This window comes from Chaetodon trifascialis, chromosome 1 (genome assembly GCF_039877785.1).
Source record: "Chaetodon trifascialis isolate fChaTrf1 chromosome 1, fChaTrf1.hap1, whole genome shotgun sequence".
In the NCBI taxonomy this organism is placed as follows: domain Eukaryota; kingdom Metazoa; phylum Chordata; class Actinopteri; order Chaetodontiformes; family Chaetodontidae; genus Chaetodon; species Chaetodon trifascialis.
Genome location: NC_092056.1, coordinates 17837367 through 17856563, shown reverse-complemented (window position 1 = coordinate 17856563; position 19197 = coordinate 17837367). Strand labels below are relative to the sequence as shown.

Sequence of the window (19197 nt, the reverse complement as noted above, 5' to 3'; positions counted from 1 at the left end):
GTTACCTCTGAATTGGAAATATAATTGCGGTGGACAGTAATTGGCCAGCGATAGACTGTTGGTTATTGTAGTCTGTTGTGGCCGGCTGCATCATTACCAAGGCTTGGACGCGGTTCAGCTTTTGAACTACAGTGACCGAAGAGGAACACAAACACACACGCACGCAATGCTCTGCTTCTCCATGCCAGCTCTCCATCACCACTCGGGCCCATGCCCCGCTCTAAGGATCTAAGTTGTTTTCCATCCTGACCTCTCTTTTTTCTTTCTTTCTCCTCTCCCTTTCTTTGCCCCCTTCCCTCCTCTACCTCAAGGGCAAATGGACTTGGCTTGTTGAGAGAAAGGGAAGCTGCAAGCTCTAATCCGGAGAGGAGAATCTTCAGCTTGCAGTTAAGAGACGGGGAGTGGAGGAATAAGAGGCAGGACTCGGGTGGACAGCAGAGCGTCATCAGACTTAACAGGGCAGTGCGTTTGCTTTTCTGATCCATGTGGCATATACTCAACCGTGCCTTTCATGTATCATAATTACTATGTCTTTTGTTTGCATATCTACACGTGTGTCTGTGTTTGTGTTTCTTTGTGTGTGCTCTCTCTTGTTATTGCCTGGATCAGCCTGCGTCTGTTTATGTTTGTTGTGCAGAGTTTCCTTTGCTAAATTGTCTGGAAGCCGAACAGCCCCCATCAGTAAACCAGGCAGAAAGGGCTGCGTATCCTGCCACAGGATCCAGGACATGCCAGGGGGACCACATACACACACACAAACACATACACACACACAGTGTACCTTAATCTCTCTGACTCATAAGCACATGCACACAAACACCAACTGACTGACTAATTGACTGACCGTCAGAGAGAAAGACAGACACACGCAGTTAAGCTTGTTTCAGTTATGCAGCCGTTAGACTTCTGATCACGCTGATGACACGCGTGACTTTTTTTGTGTCTGTCACATCAGGATTAACTTGAGACAAGGCCCGTCCGATTAACTTGAGTCTTTTCCAAAGGTGACAAGCAAATTTCCCAAAGAGACTGAAGAGATGAGGAAAACTCCACACCCTTGCTTCCTCCTCCTCTGTTGACCATAGAAAACACTATCCAGAAAGAGAGCACTCTGAACTGCAAATGTGTATCTGCCAATTACTCTCTCCCGCTCTCTATCAAGCAAAGGGGAGATATAGGTCAGGCCTGTCAGACCAAGGCTTCTGTCACCCCCCCGCCCCCTTCCCCACTCTCCCCTCTATGCATCACTCCTTGCCTGAGGATAGAGGTCCCATAGCTTTCCATTAGGACCCTCTGTGAGTGTACTGTATGTACAGCAGTGGCCCCCCACCCCATAGACACACACATAATCCCACCCACGCGCACCATTAGAGGCATGAAGCACTAATAGTGTTAACTGCCTTCAGGGGGTAAAAACACCAAGGCCAAAGGCAGACTATAATGTTGCTCAGCTTCGTTTTTCTTATTGACTTCATTCACACAATGCATTAAAACAAGCAAAAAAGTGCAACTTCTGGACTTCACAATCTCACTTCTTTAATGAAATCCAGCAAAAGTTAAGTTTTGCCTCCTAAATAGTCTTTGTGTTGGGTTGTTTTTTTTATCCATCCTCTTTGATTAGTGGACTGTGAGTATTGACAGCCTGGTGTGTGTGATCATCACAACAAACTGACAGTAGGGAGCTCAATAGCCCTCCTACCCAGCCTCCAATACCATCTGTCTAGTATGGATCTCTGGAGGTTGACGCCTGTTGGCTTGGGAGATGTACACACCGCCAGCCTCAAGGGCTGCAGAACAGAGTTGGAGGACGTGTATCTGCCCCAATTGAAGCTGTTCAGTCATCTTCACACACAGATTAGGGACTGGTAGAGTATCTCCACTCTTTTTCATGCTCTCTTTATCTCTCTCTCTCTCTCTCTCTCTCTCTCTCTCTCTCTCTCTCTCTCTCTCTCTCTCTCTCTCTCTCTCTCACACACACACACACACACACACACACACACACACACACACACACACACACACACACACACACGCACAAACACACCACAGAAAAGCAAGAGTGATCAAACGCTACTGTGATGTCTTAATTAAGAAGTACTAACAGGCTTGATTAAAAGGAGAGAATGAAAGGATCCGTCAATGAAAGGAGCAATTCCCTTATCAGCCAGCAGCTACACAAGTGGACGGGAGAGGAGGGAGTGTAAAGAGAAGGTGAACAGGATGCATCAACAGAACAGAAATATGCAAAGAGAGAGGGAGGAGAACTGAAACATGATTGAATTCATGCAGCAGTGTGACTGATCTGGCTTCAACTTGGACTGACAAGCAAAAGTTGCTTTGATAAAGGCTACATAGGTTTTCAGAAGAGACCTGCTTGTGGTGTGCATTCAGGCTATTTTTGTTTGCAGGCAGCATGAAGAGAGACATTTGGTTTTCAGAGTAATGCTGCAGCATTACTTTTGGGTCACGTTCTCTAACATGGAAATGAAAACAAACAAACCAGGCCATTACCAGTGGCGGGCGGTTCTCTTACTCTTGCTACTCATATCTCACGCTCCCATCTTTCATGTGTCTCTGCACTTTTAAAGGATTCAATTAACCTGAAATGAACTATGGAATCAAGCAAACAGATACTGCCTGTCTTACTGTCTCCGGCCCATATTCGACTATTCTCCACTCCCTCTGGCCCCTTCTGCCCCCTCCAGTTCTTTCTCTTTGTCCTCTTGTTTAACTCCTTTATTTTGTTTGCACAACAGTCAACAGATATTCAGTGGCAAGGGCACGTATGAGGACCCTGTGCTGAGTTCTGATTCACAGTATGACCTAACCTGAAAAGATCTGATAACAAAGGTGGTAACTCTGCTTTTTTGACTCATTGTTGTGGCTTTTAGTAAATATGCGAAAACAAGCCCAAGACAATAAACCTACAGACACTGTTCATTAACTTCATAATGAGCAAATTTCAGGGCAGTTTGCTGTGCTAATGTTGTCTCTGCATGCAATAGGATGATTGCAGTATTATAGAGGAACCCTTTTTAAAAGGCTCGTGCACACACCGTGACAACAACAAAGGGCTGAATTTGCAATGACTGGCTCGACAGGCACTCCAAGTAAATCATAAATGTTATCAATCTACATCAGTGGTTACAGCCAAATGCAAAATGGCATGAAAAGTGAAAAGGTGCCAAAGCCCCAAACTCCTCCCTGTCTCTGATAATGATTTTAATTTGATCAAAAATGCAATACGTTCATGGAAACTTAACTTCTTTCTGTAATGATTTCCACTGCATAAACCGTAAAGGGGAACTCCACTGATTGAGCCTCTTCTGGCTACTCTCCACCTACGAGGCTTGAAGCTACATTAGCCACCACTAGCACAACAAACGCAAATATCCCACCAAACTGCTGGCAGTTGAGCATAAAACACAGTAGGCTATCTCTGGTTCTGCATCAATAACAGAACTAAAGTGATGGAATACTTTTCTAAAAGTTAAGCAATTGGCTTGGAACAAACATGTGATAAGGATTGGGAATAATGTTATTTTCACGTTTCACTTTACACATGGAAAATACAAAACCATTTACTTCAGAATCATACAGAGAACTGAATCTGAATTTCCTCTGCCACAGCAATTACTTACATGAAATAACTTTAACTATTTAGTCAATCCTAGTGCCCTTATGACTTCAGATACTGAGCACATTTCAGACACAACTACACACTGAAGCACCATTATGACAATAAACTTTGGTTCTGTCCCCCTCTTCTCTAACCGAGGCAGCAGACACACCTCAGCCCTGCTGACAGGCCACAGCCTGACTCTGTGGTGCTGCATAGCTCAGCACAGCTGTCTGTTGTCCGTTTCTTCCGATCTCTATCTCTTCCTGCCTCACTCCCAGCTTTGTGCCCACTCAGCATGATAATGATATACACCTCTGCCCTGTCATCTCTTTGAAACTCTGCTCTCCTGTCACAACTCAAAGTATGACAGTGAGAGCAACATACAGGATGTATCTGTATAGCTCATGTAATATGCAGCTCAAATTTAGCCTCTATGTGAGGAGAGTCTGGTCAGGTATACTTGTGACAAATGGCAAGCATTTGAAGATACACTGGTTTCTCCTCAAGAAGAGGAAATAAGACAAATGTTTGTACTACACCTGTGGTGGTGTGAATCCACAATCTTCAGCTTTAGCCTTAAATCCTAAAAAGTTTTTCATCCAATACAGCTTGAGTTACATTAGTAAATGGTCAGAGCTCCCTCTATGGGGCAGTATCTTTAAAGGGACATGCTAAGATTACTTGTGTCAGCTTTTCAGCTGAACACTGGAACTGTGTTGACACGCAGCAGATGAATATTAAACCTTGAGAAACAAAGATGTGCTTGAAGCAAAAGCCTGCATAAATATTTTTCATATGCACACATACACACACTCACACAATCTTTAGCGTCCCTCCCAGCAGGCACAATCACACTCAGGCAGATAATTCAGTGTCACAGGGAGCCTTGTCTCTGACCCTCTGGCCCCCTCCAGACAGAAGAAGCAGCTGGACAGGGACCCACGGCTGCCTGGAACTCACTTCCCCTGGGGAACTCCAAGGAGAAGAGTCCCTCTCTGCCTCGGACAATGACCAGCTGAGCTTCCACGGCTCAGTATGCGATTGTGTCGTTATGTCCCCGTGTCCTGGAAGGTCTGAGCAGGATGAGCAGAAGTTAGAAGCATGCAGCAGTGGAGGGCTTTGAAAAGAATGATATCACAACCAGTTTGTTTTTTCTCTTCTGGCCAGATTATCTGTAAAGTTGCTGCTTTCATGAAGTCGGTCTGCTCTGCTCTGGGCTCTGTGGTGACAGAGAACACTGTGTGTGTGCTTGTGGTGGAGGTAGACACTGCATTACTTAAGACTAATCTATTAGGATTAGTTTTTTGGACACCTCTACACTAATGCCACTTCCCCAGCATGTCTTTGTCATGCAAATGCACTCCTCTTCCTAAACCCTGTTAAAACTTAGTTTAATGTACATGAGATCACAAAGTGAAGTTTCTGGGGCGGAAATCTGAAGTGGCCATATTTACCAATTTTCTCCTCATCCCTTACCCTGACACCAGAAACCACATTTACATGATGTTTGGTTACTATAGAAAGCTGACAATAACTCTGTGTCTTGAGTGCATGTAACATACTGAGTGTGAGACTCAGGTTTGGTTCCACACACACACAATGTATTCAGTGGTGAGCGAAGCCCTTACTAAGTGCTTATTAATATTGTATGCTTAAGTGGGAAATGTTAACATTTTTTCAATTGCCTTGGCAGCCTAATGAAATATTAAACAATAAGAGAGCTTTTGTTTTACCATAATACCAGGAAAGGGTAAACATGAAATTAATAACATCTTTTTTGAGGGAATGAGACATTGATGAGGGCACAGTTTGTACATTTAGGAAGATTACACCACATGTACAAACATCCTGCAAATATGTGGTTTAGGGGCATTTCAGGACCAATTAAAAGTCAGAATACATGCACTGTTGGCTATCACTGGGCCTTCATTTGTTGATTTAAAACTGAATGAGCACAATCATCAACATAAATCTTGTGCATCTCATTCATGCATCTGTCCACTGTCTGCCATTAGCAGTTCCACAGAGACACAGCTTTTCTCATTGCTCACGCAATGCTGATCCTACAGTGCTGCAGCCACAGCCAACGCACAGTAAGACGACAGGGCTGTGACAGTTATTAAACATTAAAATTCATCTAAACATGAAGCATGTATGCTTGCAAAGGGATTTTCATATCTTTAAGTAACTGGACCGAAGACAGATTAACCACAATTAATAACCACTTCAAATAAAAGCTTAAATAAATATCAGCTTTATTAAAAAATGACTGAAAACAAAGTAACAGTACAGTACAAAGTGAATGAGTCAATCTGAGTCTGAGTCACTCTGAGTTTTAATGATCCGTTTTGTTGGGCTTTTACTGAGAGTCCCGACACTGTGCAGCGGCCAGAGCTGTGTAGGACAAAGGGTGCAGAGAAACAATGGGTTAAAAGAGAGCTGAGACTCACATAATAACAAAATAAAGCACTTGCAGCCATTATGTACAACACTTTATCGCACGTCTTGGACACATTTGCTAATGTGGCTTTTAATGATGTGTTTGACTTCATAGAAAAGCTTGTTATTTCATCAGCTGTCGTAATAGGGCCTCCAGTGGAGTGCCGCTGTCCAATCAGATGGACAGAAGGTTGGCTGACCTGTTTCCAGGGTCGTGCTTGCTATGACATCCAGTGACATGACAATACAGCAGAATGGAAAGCTAGACAATATGTTATCCAGGCTTTGGTCAATCAGACACACTTGCTTTGAACTTCCAACTGACTCATGTCTCTGAATTGGGCTTAAAATGGCCATACAGGACTGACAGAAAAAAAACAAACAAACAACAAAAAAAAAACAATGAAGAAAAAAAAAAAAAACATAGGTGGCTCAACACTCATATATGGAAGATTTAATCCAAACTGGTTTTCTGATTTTGCAAAGAAACACAAACAAAACATATTTCTCACATTTTCCATATTTCTATCTTTTTCTTAAAATAAATAAATAAATAAATGAAATAAATAAATAAAAACAAATATCAACATACAGTACACCTCCCCGTTACCTTTAAGCAAACACGCCCTCGGATGAGGGCATAGGGAACTGGGCCATAGCTCCTTGAGTCACTGGAATTGGTAAGGTTATCCCCTTCTAGCCATACATGGCCTTTTGGAACCTAAAAACCACACCACACACAGAAAGAAGGCAGACAATGATTAAGATGTAGACCATTTTACCTCACAACAAAGAGATCAAATGGAAAGTAGCAGTCCTTAACTTTAACATGTAAAAGTGAGTTGACCTATAATGTACTGAGAACCCACCTTAACCCCACCCCGCTACCCCCGACGAGTTGCCTAAGCCATCCCTCCCTCCTCAGCCTCCTCCCCCTGTCCCTCTTTAACCCCGAATCGTCTTAGGAGAGGGGTCATGGGTAACGGGCAGGGTCGGGGGGGATTTAGAAGAACTTCAAACGGGGTCATTAGGCTGTTGGCTGAGATCTGCGCCCCTCTTACCCAGGGAGGGTAAAGCAAGACAGGGGCCTAAGATAGCTGGGCAGAGAGAGAGAGACGGAGGGAGAAAGAGGGAGCTAGAGAGGGCTAAGCTGCGGCTAGCAGCAGTGTCCAAGGGTCTCCACCGCGGTCCGACCTGCCAGTGGGGCGGTCATCCAAGCGGGCTCTAATTCACAGTGACACCAATTATGATTAATCTCATCACTTTAGGAGAGTAGGCTTGTCAAGGCCCTAATTAAGTGCGCTGTCCCCCCTATATGTGCAGACAGGATCAACAACACATTATATTGTCATAATGGGCATCACAATCCACGAGTCTATTTTTGTGTTGCCTAACTTTTTAACGGCAAAAGTCCTCTGGAGGAAAGAGAATATCACGAATAAAGAGACTGAATATTATCCAGACTGAGGTGACGTCACGTCTTCGCCTCTGCTCGGACTCCTGATTCCGATCACCCTGCTCTCTGATTAGAGTCTTCAGTCCTACTGTGAGATGCTGCGTTTTGTTTCATATCCGATAATTGAGACAGATGATGTGACATAATCACGAGCCAGTGACATGTTGACCTAACATGAGGTAAACAACTCGCTGAATAACGACGACACAAATGAATATCATTAAAGGAGTCATCTGAGAACCATATGTCAGCATGCTGGATTCCCACCATTACACCTCATTAACATGGTAACATATGCTGGCTCCCAAGCACAGGAAAAAGAAACACCACCGTTTGTCATCTGCCAAACGAGAACCCCCCGTTTCTCCTCATCTTCTATTTAATAAAAAAAAAAGAAAAGAAAAAGCACCATCTTCGCTTTGCTCATCCTAAAGATGTGGAGATATGATTATGAAAATCCGTCTGTCCAGAATTTGGTGAAACTGCAGCACCCACATACTAAAAGGAGTAAGCCTGTCATGGCAGCTCTTGACATCACCTCTGTTGTATTTAGGATCCCAGCCTAAGAGAAATCACTATGGAGGTTGGTCAATCAGTCCTATCGACAACGCATAAGGAGCACTTTGATTTGGAAAAACGACCTCAGAGAAACTTCAGGATCAACCGGGCCGTATTTCAGAAAAGTGAGAAAGTGAAGAGGTCTGAAACTAGATCTGCTGTACTGAGGCCAGAGCGCGGATAAAAGCTTATGTGTATCACCTTGCAAGTTGCAGGTGTGTGAACAAGGGGGGGGGGGGGGGGAGTGAATCAAAGGCAAACCTCTGAATTAAAACTAGCTGTGCTGTAACCAGATAATGCACCATCCTTGACTATGCTTTTCAAAGATAACTGCTGTCTCAGGCACCCGTAAATAGCCGCGAAACCACTTGACTTTTGCGTGCACATAAATTTTGTGTTGAAGAAGAGCAGCATACACATAGAGCCGTCATCAACACATGTCGTTTCCAGCCACACAGACTTCCAAAGATCCGCGTAGGCCCAGCACAGTGTAGTCAGAAGTGAAGTCGCTTGGATGTGTTCTGGCGTAACGGACGGCAGACACTGCACCCGTCCTGTGCTTGTAGGCTGGGTCGACGCAAGGCATTGTGCACCTGTCAGAGACGTGTCGAGATGCACTGAAACTAGAGCCTCTCCTCACGGTGGAGGTGTGTTGTTTAACAGCCACACCATTATGGTGCTCATTATGTTAACATGATTGAGGCTGTGAAGTATGCTCAGTTTAAAACCACACGGACTTACCGAGTTCATCTGTCACCATATTTCTCTCTGCTTACTGCAAAGATACGAACGTATGGGGACATTTCATCTCTCTCTTGTCACTCTCTCGCTCTCTTTGCTATAATATTAGGGATCAAGTGTCATTGTTTTGACACAATAGCTCTGACACAGAAATGATTCCTGAAAGGTGACAGGGCAATTAGTCTGCTGTTGGATCTCTGAGGGTGGAGAGGACCTGCCTGTCTGTCTGAACAAAAAAGGAGGTGATGACAGGGTCTAACACCGCCTTCCAAAATTCATCTTTACAGGTCCACCCATAATGCCTCACACTCTCCTACCAGTCACAAACAAACACATACATCCTCTGGGGGGGAAGAAAAGTCCCTCAGGGAGCCCAAACATTTATGTGAACAGCGGGTATTTTGTCAGTTACCTCAAACGCTGTCACATAAAGGAAGTGATTTTGCTCCTGGGAGTTACAAAAATTAACATGTGGCAGCATATATTAGGCTGCATGACATTATAAAATGCTTCATGACAGTCAGTTTTGGAAAGACTAGCATAGCAGTTATTTCAAGCTTCTCATCTGCTTTTTTAAGTTCAAGTGTAAAAGTTTAGAGTAGCAAAGTGTTATGATTAAGCATGTCACATTTCCTTCATTTTTCAAGAGGTAGCTGACAAAAACAAGACACACGCTCACACGCTTATCCTTACAATGCCACAATGTCTGTCATCAATACTTCTATGAATTAAGCTCTCTTACATTTTCAAAGATAAGTAGTTCAACAGCGTGCGTGGCAAAAATCCAAAGCAGTGCAAAAACAAAAACAGTCTGATGAGTTTGACACACCGGCGCTGTCGTTCAACAGGTTCTAAACTACAGCTGAAACACATGTAGTCAATTAATCAATCAACAGAAAATGAATCTGAAGCAATTTTGACACTCGATTAATCGCTTCAGTTGTTTGATCAAGCAAAAACATCAAACGTCCAGCTTCTCAAATGTGTTGTTTAATGTCATTGTAAAGTGAGTATCTTTGACTTTTGGACTGTTGAAGACGTCGCCTTGGACTCAGAATCTGTGATGTGTGTTTTTGGCATTTAATATAGAAAATGATTAATCGAGTACTTGTTGACAAGAAGAAGAGTCGTACTGAACAGAAATCTTGCACTGAAGTGTGTCTTTTTTTCACACCATAACTAATACAGATCTACCTCAACTGTAGTTAATCGAAGTGATTTTTTGAACCTTCACGTTGATTCGAGTCAAGTTGCCACAGTACACGCAGCCACAACGGGCGATATGTTTGTCCTGGTATAAGCGAAGAAGAAACATGCTACACGCCACCAAGACATCATTATCTATGGATTGGTTTCAGCGTGCTGAGTGAAGAAGCCTTCAAAATGAATGGAAGTCAATGAGCTTCATCCTAAACTTGATAGACAGACCAAAAATATTGCAGTTGTTCACCTGGTGGCAAATTTGAAAAGGAGTCAAACTGAAACTTCTGTCGCTTCATCCTGGGATCCTGAATCACAACGCAAAGACGTCACCTATTACAAGTTCAGTGCTCCGTATGTGCAGGTGAAGCTAGTAGAAGAGGAAGCCTCTTTATTTCCTGTTTGATTTGCTGACACTTAGGGGCTTGGCCTTATGCTGCGTTTGGCTGAACTCATTCAGCAGTCTGCCCATAGTCTATAAAATACACAAGAAATTCAAAAACATGCAACATAAATGCAACCTTTGGTTTGTGGATGTATGCACACAGACACACTCTCTCACACTCAGTCACACACACCCACACCCACACCCACACACACACACACACACACACACACACACACACACACACACACACACACACACACACACCTCCACCCACCCATCAGTCTGTCCATTCGGCTGGCACTAACTCTAACAGGCTTCAGAGAGATTGCAGGCCTGAGCTGTGGGCGTTGGGGAGAGTAGTAATAGAAAAGCAATGACAGTGGTTTCAGCAGCAGAACCCCTGCTCACTCTCTGGTTTTATCACTGTTCTGAGGAAATATAGGTGTTGTCAAAAGCTGATATTTTGACCAATGACACAAAATGGATGTGTGCGGTCTAAAATGTAAACAACTATGATAGTATATAGGCTGCGGTACACACACACAAAGGAAACCATTGACTGAAAGTTTTGCATTATGCATAGAGATCCTGTCAAACTATCAAATGTTTTGTTGTCCTCATTCAGTCTCTATTTTACTGTATCTTTGGTAACACTTTTTCTTCCAAAGAGACTCTGAGTTGTGGTTGTTGGAAGCGAAATAATAAAGCTGCCACCAGGAGCCTTACTTGGTAAAACAGGTAATCACAAGATGTATAAGAAGGGCAGCTGGAAAGAACGACACTGTCGACAAATAGGGGCTGGTAGGATGTAAACATACTCACATATGTGTGGCTCTTGAACAGACTGGACGAGCCACTAGTGCAGACCTTGTCGCCCTCCAGTCCAATGACTCTTTTGCAAATGTTCATATTTGGGTCAAATGGACTCTTTGCAATTACTATATCACCCCTGAAAAAAAACAAAAACCACAATCAATTTGGAACAATTCACAAGAAATGCCTAATGTCTCGTTTCATCTATGATGCATGCTTGTAGGAAAGTGCCAGTCAATGCTTTCAACTTGAGAAACAAAAAAAAATGAGCACAATTGTTTTTTGCTTTAGGTCAAAAATGGAAATTGTGAAATGTTTATGCATATTCCAACATGTGTGCTCATTTCGCCTGCTGAATACGAATCCACAGACTGGAACCCACTTTTGTATTTTGCAAAGATGACGGCTCATGCGCTCAGAGAAGACAACATCATGGTTGACAATGGTGGGCTCCATGGATGGACCAGAACACTGAAGCAAAACAACAACAAAAAACACACTTTTTCCATGTGCATTGATGAATTAATTTAATTTGAGACAAAAAGTCATGAATTCTGTAATCGTAATTATACGAACCACCACAACTTCACCAATGTATTCGAAGGCACAATGTGCAATGCAACCATACTGGACCGTGTAGCCCACAAACCCCAACGTCTTCCCCAGCACTTTGCGGAACATCTCCACCTATAGGACAAAGCACAACCATAGGTTATGGCACAATGTCAGTGTACATAGCTATCAAAGGCTCTATACATAGAGTGGTGAAGGGATAACTCTGTTCTCCATTTATGGTAGGCGTATGTCCTTCATACGGTTTCTGAAAACAGAAAGTTGTGTGGGGTTACATTTTACAGGTGTGGACAAGGTTGTCACAGTTGGCCTACTGCTGAAATGGCACATTCCCTGGTGTTTCATTCACAGAGGCTGAGTGGCCAGTTGACAGCAGAAAACTGCCCTGAACTTTGATCCTGTGTAGGATGGACCAATCAACACCTTGCGCTCAGGTGATGGACAAACACAGAAGCTGTGACACGTCCAGCCGAGCAGCTCCGCACTGTCTACAGCTAGTCCCTAAACCTGTGTTGCCTCCGCTACGGCCAATCATTAGAGCAGTTATCAGCTTCTGTCAGCACCATAGAAACACAGAGACACCCCCTGCACCCACCCAACCACCCGCCCGGCAAACACTCTGTCGCACAAACACACACGAGGACAATCCGTGTGTCTTCTAAGCAAACATCCCAGCCACACTCAGGTTATTGACTTTTACTCAAGCTGCAACCTGTTGGATGGAGAGAAGAAAGTAAGTCAATCTTTACACACTGTCACACAGAGTGTGTACGCAGGCGCACCTGCACGCATACACACACACACACATGCATATACACAAACAGATTGAAACTGTGTGTTTAGAAAAGAATAGACACAGCTTGACTTAGAGGTTAGTCTGCACTTCAAACATTTTTAACTGAGGCTGCTGTCCTGCCAGTCCACCACGGGGAAAAGAAATCTTTTTCTCTGTCTCTTTCCCCCTCTCTCTCTCTCTCTCTCTCTCTCTGCCTCTCTCTCTTTCTCTCTCTCTCTCTCTGCCTCTCTCTCTCTCTCTCTCTCTCTCTCTCTCTCTCTCTCTCTCGCCTTGCTCTCTCCATGTCTTCTCTCCCTCCCAGGGTATTATTAACCAAAGCAAGCAGAGCGGAAACCAAAGCCCCAAATCCTCAGAGCTCTGGGAATGACTTCCCAAAGATGGACAAGGATTAGACCCCCAATTTCTCCCTTGCCCCACCACCTCCAAGTCCCCACACCCCCCTTCTCCCCAGGTCCCCAACAGACCGGGTGTCAGGTGGCTCTCCCAGCCCTGCCAAAGGTGTTACCCCTAATCCCATTACCCCCCTCCACTCTTCTCTCTCTCTCTCTCTCTCTCTCTCACACACACACACACACACACACACACACACACACACACACACACACACACACACACACACACACACACACACACACACACACACACACACACACACACACACACACACACACACACACACACACACACAATGCTCTCTCATTCATGCCAACTATATTCCACCTATTAAACCCTCTATCTATCTTTCATCCCAAGCGTGGTTTGTCTCTTTGGCCCATTCGCCATCGCCTCTGATCCAAAAAAGACAAACTCCATCCTTTCACCTCCTTATGTATTGCTACTCCACTCTTCCCTCTGCTGCCTGATCACCCCTGGCAACCCTCTGATTTTTGCCGCCCCTGCGAACGAGAGCGCTCGAGCAGGTGAAGGGGGACAGCTATATACACTCAGCACAGGGCCCAAATGAAGTGCCCCTTTCCAGTCACAGCCTGCTCTGGTCTCCTCTCCTGTTCCACAGGAACTATAAACTCAGTTCCTCCCACAGCTGGTTCAGTAACACCTTTGGCCCTATAATTCCTCTATTGGGAAGCAACAGGTCTAAAGGTTAATGTGAATCTCAGGTCTGCACTAAGGCAGCATGTTCAGCTCTATTTGTTTGCTCTCAGCTGCCTCCACCAGCATCTCTGTCATAATGCACTCGCAGATATGATCTCACATGTGCTCTTCCTTCTGCTGGGCTAGGGATCAGGAATCTCTTTGCTAGCACTCATTTGCAAAGCACAGTGGACAGCCTCCCGTACAGCTGCCCTCATATCTCTGTTTCAGCCGCCCCCTCCATTCCACCGTGCATTCATCATAGGTAGGGATTAAGGGACTTTGCATAACAAGATCACACAGCCAGTGACTGATATCAAGAGAGTCCATATGCAGCCGCCTGGTTTTCTGAGGCACCCTCTGTCATTGATATTGTGTGTCTGTGTGTGAGTGCATGTGGTGTGAATGTGCACAGACAATAGCATTACCTATGTGTTTCATAGAAAGTGCATATATGAGCTGCAGTGACTCCTCTGGGAGTCAGAATGAGGTGGACATCCACAGAGACCTCTGATTGGATCTCCATTACGTCCAATTCCCCTGAGCAAAGAGCCAGGCAACACACACACTATCTACTGCCCCTAATACCCAGCCCATGTGTGTGTTGGGAGTACATTAATTGAATGCTGTATTACAGCTGTAAATTAACACAAAGTCTCTCTGTTAATCCAGGATTACACGCCAAACATGTTCAAGAGAAAACAAAGAAAAGTCAGTGCAGCCCTCTCTGCAGAACCATCTGTGGCCACCGGCCTCCCACGGTCACAGCTCAGCGCTACAGCGGGGAGACGAGAGGGATCCCAAACGAATAGCTGCCGATAGAAACACATTATTGTGTGTTTAACTCTGTGATCCTCTTACTGAGGGAGCACTGTTCCACTCAAGGCAGAGCATGAAGATGAATGAGTTTTTCTTTCTTGCAATGCCAACCCTGAGCACAAAGTGCAGCATGATGGGGATGCCCATCACTGCATTCGCCCCAGCTGTTGAAAACATTTGAAGTGTATTATTCAATACACTGCAAAAATAAAATGTGAACAAAGTGTTTTTACTGTGCACTGACATGATAAAAGAGGCTTCCTGAAGACACACATTCACAACGAACTGAGACTGGAAAAGTCGTTGTTTCACATCAGACGTGATGAGAATTTCCATTAAAAAAAAAAAGATATCCATCATAACTTATACTCTGATCATTCTGCTTCAAATCAGCAAAAAAATAGTGACACTGACATTTTGTCTGTGGGTGTTAAGCAGCCAGTTACATTAAGGTTTTTTTTTGCTAATTAATTTAAATACTTTAATGGAAACCCAGCTAACGTAAGAAGAGTAATAAAAAAGTTTTCAAATCAAACTGAAAATAAAGCAAAGTCACGCGTATGAAAACTGATACCTAATTAAAGTCACATTATTGAAGCCATAAGAAAACGTTCGAAAAGGAATTACTGCTCCTGGTCTCAGGAGATTTGAACCTGCCATTGGCTGAGTAGTGTTAATTGATATACATGGCCAGTCTATTAGAACCACAAAGAGAATCTCTATCCACACAGCACATGAGCGCCTTGCAGCAGACTCCTTACACAACTAAATTAGGAAAACATGGGCTGAGAGAGAGCTGGGCAACGGGGGGGCTAAGAGGCTTACAAGCCCCTTGTCAGATATTCTTCTTCTCCCTGAGGATCCCAGATGGAAGGGAGTCTGGAGGAGCAGGCAGCACTGGAGAGGGGACGAATCCCACCTCTGATGTCCTCCTCTGGGCAGCAGAAGGCAGAGGAGGTGGGGCATTAGTCCTGTTGCGCAGAGCTTGATTTGATCTTAATATGAGCTATAAAAAGGAGGAGGTGTAGCAGCCAGGGGGTCTGCTTCAACTATCAGTCCAATCAGAGATTATCCTGCTGATTTAGACACAAGCACCTGGCTGGATGGAGAGTGACAGATGTAGAAGTCCCAGTCACGGAGTTCTATGTCCAGCCCCCATCTTTTCTAGCTTTGCCTTCTATCAGAGGCTTAATTGAAGCGACTGATCTCCATATTGCTCTTTTCATTGTTGCTAACAGCAACACAGCCGTGAAACAGCTGAGCGAGGTTACTATTTGAGGAGGTGAGGGTTTAAACCTACAATCAGTGGGTCAGCCAGAGCAAATAATAGCCAAGTGATATGAATACAACTGCTATGAATTGAAAGGAAGTGTGGGTTGACAGAGTCCCCAGCCAATTACATAGAATGGAAAAATCAGCCACTAAGCCTTATTGTATTGACCACAAGCGAATGCGTGGTGCTGAGAGAATTGAGAGATCTTATCTGGTGTTGTATCAGATTGACAAAGGAGTTTGTGTTTTGCACACAGCAGCTCATGACAAAGCCTGATATATTTTAACACCAGCTCATGACAGACACCTTGACTTAAAGGCAAACCTCTGATTGTTACAAATGCAATTTCCTTTCATTCTAAATGAGAGTTTTATGCATTTTCTAATGTTTTTTCTATCCTGCAAAAAAATTCTCAGGAAATCAAAATAAAGCTGTTCAAAATATGGGATGTTGAATACATGGAAAAAGTCCAATCCTTAGACAAAATTAGCTGTGTACAAAATACATCCTATGCTCATTGTAGTTGTGCCCTTAGAATATTACTTTACTTTCAATGCTAACAAAATAAATATGGTGCATTGTGATGATAATCTTGCATCCCCCGGACACAAGAGGTCTACTGCTTCTTGCAGTCCTCACTGATGGCCGAATTAGACTGACGAAACCAAAACAGGCTGACCAGGAAAAGTCTGACATGTTATGACTGCTGCCATTATATAGCTCAATCAGATACAGAGACTGATAACCCTGACAAAAACACTGCAGAAAAACACACACATGCACAGATGACATGTTGAGGGGAAAAAAAAGGGGGGGGGGGGGGCACGACCATGCTCTTTTTGCACAATTAGGCTGCTGTGTTTACACTACTGCGAACTTGTGCTACAGAGCTCAATAGTTAAAATAGGATTAAAAAAGAATTGGCAATGAGGAGACTGGCACTGTGCAGAGGACGTGGAGAAAGTTTCCACAGCATTGTAGCTGCTCATACATCCTGCACGTTGCACTGCTGAAGCAGCCTCTCCTCCTCCCAAGATGCAGGTCAGTCAGCGCATCTTATTTGTCTCATATGGGCTTTCCACAATGCCCAGTGTTGTCAGTCATGATATATTCCCTTGGTCTCCTGTCAGCACATATAAATCTCAACAGTGCTGTCAAAACAGCAGGACTGCCTCTGCTGAGAGCATTTGTAAAGTGAGCAGTTGGGCTATTGCTTCCTCTGGAGCCCTTACAGTATCCTGTGATCTTGTGCTGCCTCTGGCCTCGCTCTGCCACACAGAGCTTTTTTACAGCTGTCTTAAGGATTACACTGATCTCTCATCAGTCAGCCAGTATTAATAGTAGACATTATGCAGTACAAAAGAAACTGGCCTTTCCCCCACCAGCGGTCTGCCTAATCTGACAAAGCATTCAGAGTGCAAAGGAGGTTTCCATCTTTATTACGCGTATTTCACAGCAAACATTTTGACATGTCATAATAGGAAATACAGGTGTAAGTAATAATATTAATGATGGCTCTGTTCCAAGTGCCCCTGATAGTGTGACAGTGAGCCAGCATGTAAAGTATCAGGACCCTATTACCGAACAGTTGAATGGAATTTATCCATCATTAATTTTATTATTTATACATGATTTTCCTACTGTAGCACATCAAAGTGTGTCCTGTGGAAAAAGATCAGTACCTAATAAGCACAGTGCTGAATTACATTCCTGTTTTTAGTGCTGAAGCTCCCTTACAAACTCATGTATGAGTGGGCCACTCACAATGTGGTCAATTACAGATAGATAGATAGATAGATAGATAGATAGATAGATAGATAGATAGATAGATAGATAGATAGATTTTTTTAACAGATTCTGCTGATATTTTTTGTTGTAAAACAAGCTCAAACAAACTTTCTGCTAGTTAAGGCTGCTTTACATAGAAAGCAATGAATAATGTCACTCATTTCTATGCAGCTGCTGTTGTGTGTGTTAAATCGCTCATGCTACGCTTCTTGTCACACACCCTTTCGACACTTCAAAGCAATTCAGTGTAGCATGTTGATTGTGATTCCTGCCTCCTGAACATAATGTACCCCTTCATATGTGTAGGCTACGTTATGATCATTTACGATAAAGACGTTATAGTTGCGTTTTTATACCCCATGTGTCCCCCTTGATTAGAACACTGTGCGCACCGCTTGTTCAGCTATTACATGCCGTTCAGAAATTACTCTTTGGTTGCTAATAATTATGTGGGCAGCGACTGTAAAGGAAGTAGTTGATTCTGTCAAACAATATACGGGTCAGCAATGTACCAACAAGGTCACAGTCAAAGCCAGGCGTTAAGTGACTTTTTAAAGCATGAAATACCAGCCGGCCGTTGCCAAGAGCACATAGATCCACGTTTATGTAAACAGGACGAATATAAAACAAGCGACTTCTCTCACACAAAGGCGCTTTACTCACCTACTAACTGAAGGTTTCAATGGTCCGACCATGCACTTATCATAACAAACTGAACTTCCTGTTAACGGCGTCCATACGCGACCCCGCTACAATCGCTGCCCTCATTGGTCGAGAGTTAACAATGTCTTCTCTGATTGGACAATACGCTCCAAAACATCAAGCGGCGTCACTGTGTTACTAAGCAGTATGGCAGCTCCCATGAGCAGTGTGGGTAGACCCTCATCTGAGCGTTCATCGTTCAATACCACGAGTTTTCAGAAGAAAACAAGAAGCAAGTTAATCTCCATACCTGGTACCAGACCCTCGGTTCAAAATGGACAACTCTTGGTTTCGACCGGTGTCACGTCACTCGACTTTCTGCTCGGTCAGTGTGCTGTTCGGCTGTAATGCTAGCGCTAGCTGCACACACTTACAGTAGTTTTTTCAATGTAACGATCACTGAAGTTGACGGCAAAATATGAGCGTAGTTAAATTGTCAAAGGGGAAATCTATGACTTGTGACAGAATGTGTTTTGTCACTGTATGGATAAAGCAAAGTCTACTTAGTGTGAAAGTTAACGTTAGCACTATGGATGCTATGGAGGTTTCTGTCATTTTAAATTATCCATGGCACACTAAATTCATTTGTCCATGGCCCACGGAAAGGTTGTTTGAAGCTGTGTCTGTAGAAGTTTTTCTCCTTTAGCTGACGTCAGAAATGTAGCTGTGCCAGTTCTAATTTAGCCATCGAGGGCCAAGATAGTCCAAAAACTGTAATATCCCTGTTTACTCTTAAAGCATTGTAATCTAACAGCAGTAATTTAAAAAAAAAAAAAAAAGTGTGTTCATAGAATTGGCATGAGTGATACAGCTGGGCACTGATAAACTGAGGTGTGATTACTAGTCTGTGTAAATGCAGCAGTATACTGCCAGTGTGGTTTCTGCAAATGTTTTATGAGGAATGCCACTTGCTGGTTGTCCCTAAACTATTATAATC

The 19197-nt window shown here is 43.7% G+C and overlaps 2 protein-coding genes across 3 annotated transcripts in view; one reads left to right on the top strand and one right to left on the bottom strand.

The window, feature by feature from the left end:
* Positions 1–5855: 5855 nt before the first annotated feature.
* Positions 5856–18300, bottom strand: immp1l (inner mitochondrial membrane peptidase subunit 1). Of its 2 annotated transcripts, none has more exons than XM_070963715.1 (6): positions 18222–18300; positions 11794–11904; positions 11600–11688; positions 11227–11353; positions 6672–6782; positions 5856–6016 (listed from the first exon to the last, which is right to left on the bottom strand). In XM_070963715.1, exons 2-6 carry the CDS (start codon positions 11896–11898, stop codon positions 5930–5932), a joined length of 519 nt encoding a protein of 172 aa, XP_070819816.1. In that variant the 5' UTR covers positions 11899–11904; positions 18222–18300; the 3' UTR covers positions 5856–5929. The 2 variants fall into 2 exon arrangements, with proteins under 2 accessions (XP_070819816.1, XP_070819807.1); XM_070963706.1 differs by having other exon boundaries at positions 5877–6016; positions 11808–11904; positions 18222–18283.
* A 92-nt stretch (positions 18301–18392) lies between these two features.
* elp4 (elongator acetyltransferase complex subunit 4) overlaps positions 18393–19197 on the top strand; it is a 55036-nt gene continuing 54231 nt past the window's right edge. Inside the window, exon 1 of the mRNA XM_070961387.1 lies at positions 18393–18585. Coding sequence (XP_070817488.1) covers positions 18408–18585 — 178 coding nt within the window. The 5' untranslated portion in view covers positions 18393–18407. The remainder of the gene's footprint in view (positions 18586–19197) is intronic.

Bases quoted from the DNA above. Each gene is read 5' to 3' on its own strand.
- immp1l (XM_070963706.1), bottom strand. From the start codon at position 18,253: ATGGTCGGACCATTGAAACCTTCAGTTAGTAG. The intron at 11,905-18,221 runs GTGAGTAAAGCG...TTTGTCCTATAG, and splicing joins TTGAAACCTTCAGTTAGTAG to GTGGAGATGTTCCGCAAAGT. The intron at 11,354-11,599 runs GTGGGTTCCAGT...GTTTTTTTTCAG, and splicing joins CATCTTTGCAAAATACAAAA to GGGTGATATAGTAATTGCAA.